This window comes from Alosa pseudoharengus, unplaced genomic scaffold (assembly GCF_046254945.1).
Source record: "Alosa pseudoharengus isolate Yale_2024_CS ecotype anadromous, Long Island Sound unplaced genomic scaffold, YU_APseudo_1.1 YU_APseudo_1.1_scf_106, whole genome shotgun sequence".
Classification (NCBI taxonomy): Eukaryota; Metazoa; Chordata; class Actinopteri; order Clupeiformes; family Clupeidae; genus Alosa; species Alosa pseudoharengus.
The window spans coordinates 71,641-81,747 of record NW_027468572.1 but is presented as its reverse complement, the minus strand read 5'-3'; the positions used below and the strand labels follow the sequence as shown (position 1 = coordinate 81,747).

The 10,107-nt window shown below is 47.4% G+C and overlaps 2 protein-coding genes across 2 annotated transcripts; both read right to left on the bottom strand.

Annotated features, from left to right (window-relative positions):
• Positions 1-343: 343 nt before the first annotated feature.
• Positions 344-2,412, bottom strand: LOC143112912 (homeobox protein cut-like 2). The gene is made up of 4 exons (XM_076275336.1): positions 2,403-2,412; positions 1,827-2,019; positions 1,262-1,546; positions 344-1,061 (listed from the first exon to the last, which is right to left on the bottom strand). The coding sequence occupies exons 1-4, from the start codon at positions 2,410-2,412 to the stop codon at positions 344-346; spliced, it is 1,206 nt and encodes a 401-aa protein (XP_076131451.1).
• Positions 1,540-9,872, bottom strand: LOC143112904 (homeobox protein cut-like 2). The gene is made up of 16 exons (XM_076275324.1): positions 9,837-9,872; positions 9,172-9,226; positions 8,318-8,458; positions 7,826-7,949; positions 7,605-7,678; positions 7,404-7,470; positions 7,181-7,232; positions 6,993-7,097; positions 6,662-6,829; positions 6,269-6,327; positions 6,020-6,080; positions 4,754-5,369; positions 4,559-4,658; positions 3,431-4,253; positions 2,992-3,160; positions 1,540-2,714 (listed from the first exon to the last, which is right to left on the bottom strand). Exons 1-16 carry the CDS (start codon positions 9,870-9,872, stop codon positions 2,416-2,418), a joined length of 2,949 nt encoding a protein of 982 aa, XP_076131439.1. The 3' UTR covers positions 1,540-2,415.
• Positions 9,873-10,107: the final 235 nt, after the last annotated feature.

Sequence of the window (10,107 nt, the reverse complement as noted above, 5' to 3'; positions counted from 1 at the left end):
CCATATAAAATGGCTGCCATATATGCATAATATGTTTTTCAGGACAGTGATTATTAAACCAGCCATGCATTCAATTTCAAACATTTCAAGAATCTTCCACTGGACTTTCTAAGTCTCTCTTCTCTGTTATAACCTTAAACCCTTTTTAAAAGAATTTTAGAGGAGCACAGGAAATGTACACAAAATTAAGCACAGTGACAAAGTATTTTCCAAGTGAGGGGCTCCATGATTTCATGGCCTCTTTCCTGGTCATCTCTTTTCAGTTTTTAGTTGTTTTTTTATAGAAAAAGTCTACAGCTTATCAGTGTGGTCAGCGGTCATTATGAGAGGCCATTCATTTGTCCTAAAACTCCCACTCCAGCATTTCCTCCCTGTTGGCCGCCCGCTCCAGCCGATGGATGATGTTGTCCAGATTGGCCTTCTTGGCGCTCCGCTGCTGGGTGCTGGGGCCAGCCACAAGGCTCTGCTGGACGGTGATCTGCTCAGCAGCAGCTTCTGAGGTAAGTGGTGTTGGTGTGGTTGATGAGGGGAGAGGGGAGACTGGAGGTAGAGTGTGTGTGGGAGACGATGAGGCAGAAGCAGCAGCAGCAGCATTGGCTTCGGGCTCAGTGTCCTCTCTAGAGCTGTGAGAAAACGTCTGGGCCTCTAATGCATGGGACACTGGCGGAATGCCCGGAAGTCTGTCTGGTTTTGGGAGGCTAGCTGAGGTCTCTCCGCACTCCCCCCTGACCTCTTGCTTGAGTCTCGAACACAGCCGAGGAGACGGGTTGCTCAGGCTTTCCTCCTTCATGTCCAGTCTGCCTGCAAACTGCACGCCCATGGAGATGTACTTGGTCAGGTGAGCGTCAGTCTCTGATGGTTGCTCCTCTGCCTCCCTTAGTTCCCACGGTTCCTGTTTGACAGTCACCAAGCCTACAGGCATGCTGAGAGAGCGGTCCCCCTTGGAGGGACTTTGGCTACAATGCATCTGGTGCATCTCTTTTAGGTCCCCACCAGGGAGAGGTTTCAAGGGGTCTGCTTTAAGCAACTCTCCTTCTTCAAAATCTCTTCTCATGCGAGACCTGGAACAAGATCAGGCATTAAAATGCAGGAAGTATACTGAACTGAAAACATGAACAGATTTCTCTTACATTAAGAACTATACGAACTATAATAACTCCCATAAATTGTGTGCATCTTACTTGTTTAAGCACAAACTGCAACGTTTAAAGGTAAACCAGCTAACATGTGTAGAATCTCCATGTTTTCCAAGCATCCTGACCTGTAGTTGTGGAACCAGTTGATCACTGTACTGATCTTGAGACCAAGCTGGGAGGCAAGTCTCTCTATAGTGCTTTGGGAGGGGTAGGGCTCCAGCTGGTAGGCTCTCTTCAGGGCCTCCTTCTCCTGGGTGGCGAGCACCACTCTGGCCTTCTTGGCTTGGCCTGGGTGAGAAGACTCCAGATAGGAAGCCGTGTCTGAAGCGCTGGCTGGCGAGTCTCGGTCCAAGCCGGAGCTCAGTAAATTATGGTGCCGTTTGAGGTACCCTGGAAGAGGAAGGACATTCCTAAGTCAGGAAGAGTCATTTTACTTGACATGATATACCGGTGCAAGACAAAAATAGGCCTCTGTGATGCAAAAGACATTCTTAAACTAAGAATACTTTTCCTAGTTCTCAGGGTTGTTACCGACACATTGCTTGTTATTCCCCCTCTAACACACACACGCACACCACACACACACACAAACACACACACACACACACACACACACACACACACACACACACACACACACACACACACACACACACACACACACACACACACACACACACACACACACACACACCTCTGTTGTCCATCTTCTTCATTTCTCTCAGCTTCTCAATGTTCTGGGGGTCTTTGAGCCACAGCTGCATGCGTACGAAGGGCTCCCGGCCCTTCAGGCTCAGTTTGCTCCAGGGTTTAGGCCGAGCCAACAGATCAGACACCGAGCCCTGCGTCAGGCCCAGGATCATCTCTCCAAACAGACGCTGCCCTAAAAACACAGACACACACACATTCAGATCTTAAACAGTACATGGATAAATAGATGCTTTGCATCTTAGTTTAGTACAGAAATCAATTTAAAGGCATTGGAAAGGCTTTTAGCCTAACACCACTGATTTTACTCTCTCCCAGTGTCACTGCTTTTTTATATTATACTTTTAAAACTCTTTCAAAAATCTTAAATCCCAAACTCTTTTCACCTCACAATATCCAAGAAATATCTGAACTGTAATGCAACTGTGGATGCAGTTGTGTGATGCAACTGTGCAACTTTAACACTACCCCATCTTAATAAAAATAAAATTGTGTGAGCCATTGTGTCCTGTTAAAAATGTCAATAATGATATTACATTAAACATTTTATTTTATTACAGCATTGCATTACCTAGTAAAACTCTCTTTCGCCCTTACCGAGATTATTGCTGTTGAGGACCTCCTTCACCCTCCTTGTGATACTGAGCGTGTCCAGCTCAGGGGACAGGATGGCCAGCTGCTGGACATCCAGTGCCGACAGGGTGGGGTGGGGCACTTCCAGGGACCCCAGGCCCAGGTGTCCTCCCTGCTGCTGGGGAGGCTGCTGGTTCTCTTTGCTGCTCTCCAGGCTCAGGCTGCCCGGCTCACTCAGTAGGCCCGCCCGCTCCTCATCTGGGCTGGGTGAGGAGCTCACCAGTGCTGGGTCCTGCTCTGGAAGTAGATTGGCAAGCATCAATAATTGTCAGTGTGATGCACAGAAAATCTCTCAAGTGCACAGCCAAAACCTAGTTTACTTAGAGTCAAGTGCACCGACTTTTTCTTGTCAATGTGATTAAATGACATATTATGACTTACATAATATGTCATTTAATATACACATAATATGTCATTTAATATACACATAATTCATGATTATGAATTACAGTGAGCTACATAGAGTGTTGATAGCATTCCTATGAGAAGCGACTGTGTTCCTGATCCTGCATACCCAGGGAGGGGTCGTTGTTTGGAGGACTGGGGCTCAGCTTTTGGCCCAGCTGGCCCTGCATCCAGAGCTGCATGCGGATGAAGGGCTCTCTGCCCTTCTGGGTCAGCTTGCTCCAGGGTTTGGGTCGGGACAGGATGTCACTCACACTGCCTTGAGAAAGGCCCAGCACCTGCAAGACGCCCCAAGCTTAAATTACAGTAAAGTTCAAACTTTTGGTTTCTACATACAGATAATACCAATGAATAATTACAATATAGTGCTATTTTAAGGTTGTGGTCGTCATAAATAAATGAATACATAATAACATTTCTAAAATACACTTCTTAAAAACAGTACTTTATGTATGAACTATTTAAGTATTAGTATAGGTGTCTATCAAGTATGATTAATGTGGTAATGTACTGTAGTACTACTATCAATAATAATGTCAGACACACACCTTTTCTCCAAAGATGCGTTGGCAGATGCCCTTCTGTGCCAGCCTGTCTTTGACCTGTCGTGTCAGCAGCACTGTGTCCACCTGCTGGTGCATGAAGGAGTCGTACTGATCTGGAGTCAGAGGGGGTACGATGGGCTTGGGTGGGCGTGTCACATAGGCAGAGCACGGAGAAAGATGCCCAGCTCCCTCGTCCTGTTCCTCCTCCTCGGCCTCCACCTTGACCTTCACCATGTGCCCACCCTCACCCTGGCTGGACAAGGCATCCTCTTGGTCCTGCTCTCTACCGAACGGCTGACGTGACCAAGGGTCAGGCCAGGATGAGCTCTGACCCGCCAAGTTGGAGAAAGGGGACGAAGACGAAGTGGTGGAGCACAGCGAGGGCGACGCCGAGGTCAACGGGTGCGAGGTGCTAGATGTGGCCGACCAGTGGCCGCCCTGGTAGGAGCCGGCGTCGCCGATCTCGCTCTTGACTTTGCGTATGATGTTCTGGACAAAGTCCTTGGGGGAGATGACGCTGAGTGGCGTCTGCTGGAGGAGTTGGGGGCTGGACACAGTGATGCTGGAGCTGGCCCCCTCTTGCTTGACCGATGGGGGTCGGGGTTCCGTGGAGGCCGGAGGGCTGCTGGTGGCAGCGGTGGCGGAGGAAGAGGAGGTGCCCCAGTGGCATACGGCCATCTCCCGCAGGGCCTGGTGCCGCTGCTGGGCCACCATCTCACGCCGCGCTTGCTCCAGGATGGCTTTGATGGTGTCGTCACTGTCCCCTGCCCCGCTGCTACTGGCCCGTCCAGCAGAGAGCCGGCCGCTAGGACCTGAACCAGAGGTCCTAAGTGGGGAGATTTCCTCACCTGAGACACATCAATTGTCACATGAGACTTAAGATTTAAAATGCCCTTGCTTCACTAATACAGAGTATATATGTTGACTTGCCAAGGTCAGTGAAACTACTAAGCAAAGCCAATGACCTCTAAAACTGTAAAATGTTAATACAATTATCAGAGGAACAAAAGACAAATAATAACAAAACATTTTTTTCATATTTTCCATGCATAGCCTATTTATGCAGAACAAGTAAAGATAGTTTGGTTGACCAATGATTGGATAAATGTCAGCTGAGCATCCTATTCACACCAACCTTCTCTCTGGATCTCCTTCTTGGCCTGTTCCAGAATGTTTCTGATGGCTTCATCTGAGCCCATTTCTGGAGTGCGAATGCGTGGAGTGATATTTCCTGAGGAAGAAAAATCAACCACATAAAGAGAGTCATTTCTTTAATGCAATTTCAGAAACACACAGAAAAACACACATCAACTCTTCTTCTCTCACCTCTCTGTCGGACCTGGATGTTGCGAAGTGCTAGAATGTTCTGTTCATTGGACAGGAAGTGCTTCATCTTCAGGAAGGGCTCCTTGCCCTTCACAGTCAGCTTGCTCCAGGGCTTGGGTCGGGCCAGGATCTCGCTGACTGACCCCTGGGAGAGTCCCAGCACGTAGTGACCAAACACCCGCTGCCCGATGTTGTGCCTCAGTAGCTGCTCCTTCACCTGCAGGGCAATCTCCGATGTCTCCATCAGCTCACCCTCCCCTTCCTCCCTGCTGCCCCCTCCTCCTCCTCCTCCTCCTCCTCCTCCGCCCTCCCATGGCTCTCCAGTCATGCCCCCGTCGGAGCTGTGGCTGGCCCGTGACGGGCTCCGGCTGCCCTCGAAGGACAGGGCACCCTTGGGCCCGTAGAGGGCCTCGGGGAGTGGCCCAGGGGGGCTGGGGTCCGGCTTGATGAGGGGAGACAGCAGGGGCCGGTCAGGGGACTGCGAGAGGGGGCTGAGCGGGAGCGTGCGGGGCGAGGAGCCCTGGGAGGAGGCGGCAGGGCGCGGGCTGCCGGGCGGAGGAGTGTCCATGGCGACTGGGAGCCCCACTGGCGTCTGTGTCTCTCGCTTCACCTCCATCTCTATGGTGACCACAAACACAAACACTGTCAAGCAGGTTCAGATGAACTGAGAATAAGTTGGGTCCTTATAGTCACTTCAAGTGTGACATCAAGGCTACATGCTCCCCATGCTAGGGAGTTCCCATCCATGGATATTGTCCAAAATAATCAACGAGCAAAAACATTCCTCTCCGAGTTACTCTGCCAAAGCCTGTCACACACTCCCCACATCAAAACAAAGGTGTTTTGAGAGTAAATATTAATGGTATGGCAAGGATTCTATTTCATTTTTACAATATCCTACTTGTACACATGGCTAATACCATCAGTTATTGAACACGTCCATCATTTTACTTCTTTCATGTTCATTTACCTCTTGTGACAGAGATCGCAGAACTCTCTGTCAAAGGCCTCAAAGGCATCATTGGAGTCAGTCTCTCTGAAAGGGGGGAGCACAGCTGGGACAGAGAGAGAGAGAGAGAGAGAGAGAAAGAGAGAAAGAGGGGGAGAGTGAGAAGGATTTAGAAAGTGAATGAAAGAGAGGAGCCAGGAAGAAAGGCAGAGAAAGACAGAGTGAGAGGTGGGTCAGCTGGAGTATTTTAGTGCTGTTTGATTATTGTTTATATGCACTGGTATGCAGCAAGGCACCCTGCACATCTGGAGGCACACCTGGTCCCTCACCTGTGAAATGCGGCCGTTAAGCGAGGCTTCTTTCATGGCCCGGAAAATTCTGTAAACATCAAGAAAAAACACAAGATGAATCAGAGCTTTCACCAGCATCTGTGTTGTCAAGTTGCATGAACAATTTCTGCTCTTCATTCCCTCTAATTTCTAGCTCAGCATAGTCTCTCAACTTGAAGCATTAAATCAATACAGCACAGTGTCGCATAACTCTTGACTGTTGTCTGCGCCTCTCACCTGAGCTCTGTTTTGATCTGTTCGTAGTCCTGCTGGGACTGTAGTCTCACCTGAAGCCTCTGTAACACAAACAAAAAAAGACTACATTACCCTAGGCATCATATCAACAGGACAAACAAACATCTCAAACATGAGCATGGATTAAGATCATATTCCACAGACACAAATATGTGCTTTCTGTGTCAATCACATGGTTAGAGACAAGACTTGTTCTCCCACATAAGAAACATGTGGGTAGGATGTATTAGGTACCTTGTTGAGGTTTGTAAGAATCCATAGTAAACATAACAACTTTGATGTCATTAAGTAACTAGGCGATCGATACTTGTGGCAACTAGCATTTGTGACGTTAGTATTTGAGGAATGTGTAGCATAATTAGTGGTTTTCTATACCTCTATGCTCTCAATCTTACGAGCCAGTTGCCCCTCTAGTTGTGTGATCTGATTGGTCGTGCTCTCCTGGGCTTCATGTAACATCAGCTGGAGTCTCCTCACCTCCTCCCTCAGGCGGAAGATTTCCCGGTCCCGGTCAGCAATGACCATCTCCAGCCGGGCCCTCTCCTGGGATTGGTCAAATCAAGAGCACATTCAAGTAAGCTCCACAACAATCCCACTTAAAGGTCTAAAGACTAAGAGGACTTATTCATTTCAACAGAAGCTTTGACTTTATGGGGGATGTAAAAGTGACAGTGTTGAGTTAGGTCCAGCTAATATATGTTCTCACCATTCCAACCCTCTCCCCTGGACTGGAGCCATTTTGGGCGGAGATGCAGCTTCTGTCCACATTCTCCCTCACAATGTCTGCACCAATTGGCGCTGCCTCCACTCTCTGGAAGAATAGGAATCCAATCATCTAAACATCGGCGTTAAAAGAAATCACCAATCGAAAAAAAAAGTCCAACAGAATCTCACCTGGTTGACCATTTCAATATTAGCAACCATCAGGTTAACAGCCTCCTTTGCCCTGAAAGTAAAAGAGAGAACAACACCTCATAAGCAACAGAGCCTGTGTATACATCTATCAGTACACATTAGAAGAATGCCCTCTCCTCTGAATATAATGTGTACAAAATGACAAAGTACAAGTGGTCTCATCAATATAAAGACCAGATGGATGGGCTTGAGGATATCTCACCTGGAGGTCCTCTCTTCATCGTACTGCCTCTGCAGGTTGAGAACCTCACTTTGAGAAGACATCAAGGCTGTGGGGAAGTGTGGGGGGGGGGGGGGGGGGGGGACAAGACAACTCTGGTCTTTTAGCGTTCACACGTACCATAAGACCGTCTGCTGAGACGTGTGCTTATTGTCGTGTGTTATTGTGGTATCGTTTTCTCACCTGACTGGAGGGATCGGATCCTCTCCTCAGCTTTGGCCAGCCGGAGGGAAAACGGCTCACCCGGATCCGGGCTGCTAACAAAGACACCACAACACAGACATACTTACTACAAAACACAATACAAAACACACAGAAATACACCGAAACCACACGGTAATTTGAGTGTATTTATCGTCTAGTCACTGGCACTGCCAAGTATAGAACCACTGATGCCCACTCACCACTCAGTCTGGCATTGATCCTTGTGCCGGCGGGCACTCGGGTCAGTGGGTGAGGGTGAGGAGGGGGAGGGGGAGGGTGGGGGATGCTGGGTGGGCACCATCGTCTCCTCTATGCCCTGAGCATCTACAATGAAAACCAAAGGCACAAATGCTTCCTGTTAACAGTGTTACAACAACATTCTTTCAGCTAAATTTTATTTCAATTGTATTTGTACAGCACTGTGGGATTTTCCTTGGCCATCTGCCATCACAGGGTGTTTTTAAGATACTGCATCCTGACCTACACCCCTTACTAGGTGGATTCTAACATGGAAGATACACTAACGTTAAAGAGTTCTCTAACGATTTTTACTGATCTGATGTCCACTCTTAGTCTGTCCCATATGGCATTGCATGTCACACATGAAACCCGAGTATTCCGATTCTGAGGAGTGGTCAGGGAGTACTTGTCAGAGATGTGGAGAGCAGGACTCATGGCATAAAGGTCCTGACCTAGGCAAGCTGACCCAATGAGCCGTCCATCCAACTGCCTGTCGAGGGCTTTGTCTGGTGTGCTTTCTGAAGGGAAGGATTCTTGAAGTTTCATCTGCGTCTTTTCCAACATGGAGGTGCGCCCAGTGTAAGACAGTATGGCTGAAAACACAAGAAGCACAAGAGAATGGCCTTCAATTTGAGAACACCAACAGCTGAAATTCTGCAGTGCCACAAAACACCACCAGGGGGCACTTTTGCCCTAGTAATCCATAAAGCCCACCTCTCCAACAAACTGTACACAATAACGTCAATGAAACAATCTTTCAGAGCACCCCAAGATAAAACTGCTTCTTCTCAGCAAAAACAGAGTGACAGGGTAGGCAAATGAGAGAGAGAGAGAGAGAGAGGGAGTGGACACAGATCAAGCCCATTGAACTGTGTGTGTTAGACTTGGGGCTCAAATCAATGGCTCGTCGGCCTGAAATGTTATTGCTGGCCGATGACATATTGAGTATTGATAAGCGATAGGTTAGCGTGAGTGCTGACTGGCTCATGATCTCACTCAGCATTAGGTCATAGCCTGGACATGTAATGACTTCTCAGCAACTTACCACAAATAAACAGTGTTTGTGGTCTGTGTGGTGTGTGTGTGTGTGTGTGTGTGTGTGTGTGTGTGTGTGTGTGTGTGTGTGTGTGTGTGTGTGTGTGTGTGTGTGTGAGTGTGAGTGTGAGTAAAGGGCCAATCTTAAGTAATTCCAGGAGTGTTCAGTTTAAATGTCACATAACTTTCAACATGCACAAAGCAGCACAACACAACATCAGTGAACTTGACCACTATTAAACCACTGTTCCGTGGCCGGACCCTGGCTCACCCGAGACATCAACTAGCTGTTCGTACGCCTCCAACAGGGCAGCCTCTGCCTTGTCCTACAGAGAGAAGAATTGAGAGTGAGAGGTCAAGACATTTATTTCACATTAATTCATTTTAGCAGACATTGGGCAGCACGCACAAAGAAATGAGAAATGAAATGAAAGAACAGAAAGGCTCATATATAGAAGACTGGCCTTCTTTCAATTGGTTTGTACCAACCCTATCCTACCTTGCTAAGATGGAAAACACTGTAAACCCTATTACAACCCTATTATAAACCTGCAGTTCAAGCAGTTGAACACAAACATGTATTTTCAAAAAGGTTCTTCTTTTATGTTAAAATTTTGCAATCACACACAACTTTTTAATTGAACTTATCAGAGTTTTTTTTAAACAGATTTCAGGCAACCAAAAAATAATTTCTGTGGTACATAATGATCAGTCTTTGATAAGTATTTGAGGTGCTGCACACTTCTTTTTAGTATCAAGAGAGCCCAGAAACACCATACGCTTAATTGTGAGGTTGCAGGGGGTCCATCAGCTGCTAACAGAGATCATATGCTAAGTGGCATGTCTGTTGAATGACTGCTGCTAACGACTGCTGGTTCATGATCTAACGAGGTGGGGGCAATACAAAGCACAGAAGCTTGTCTGTGGGTTTCTCACCAGCTGAGCAAGAGAAAGCCTGTTCCAGCCCAGCATGCTTAGAGTAGCTGGAAAAGCTCAATTGACCCAATTAGTAAGTTAGTAGAACACATTGAGCTATAGGGTTTCTCTGTTTGAATTCCATTCACTCAGGCTCAGTCCAGTTTGAATCTCTTATGATATCAATGACTCTGGTAAGCACATCACATGATGATAAATGTGAATGTTCTGGTGAAGATGATTCATTCATTAAATATCCTCTACGTCTTCTGTTGGCATAAGCCTTTGTTCA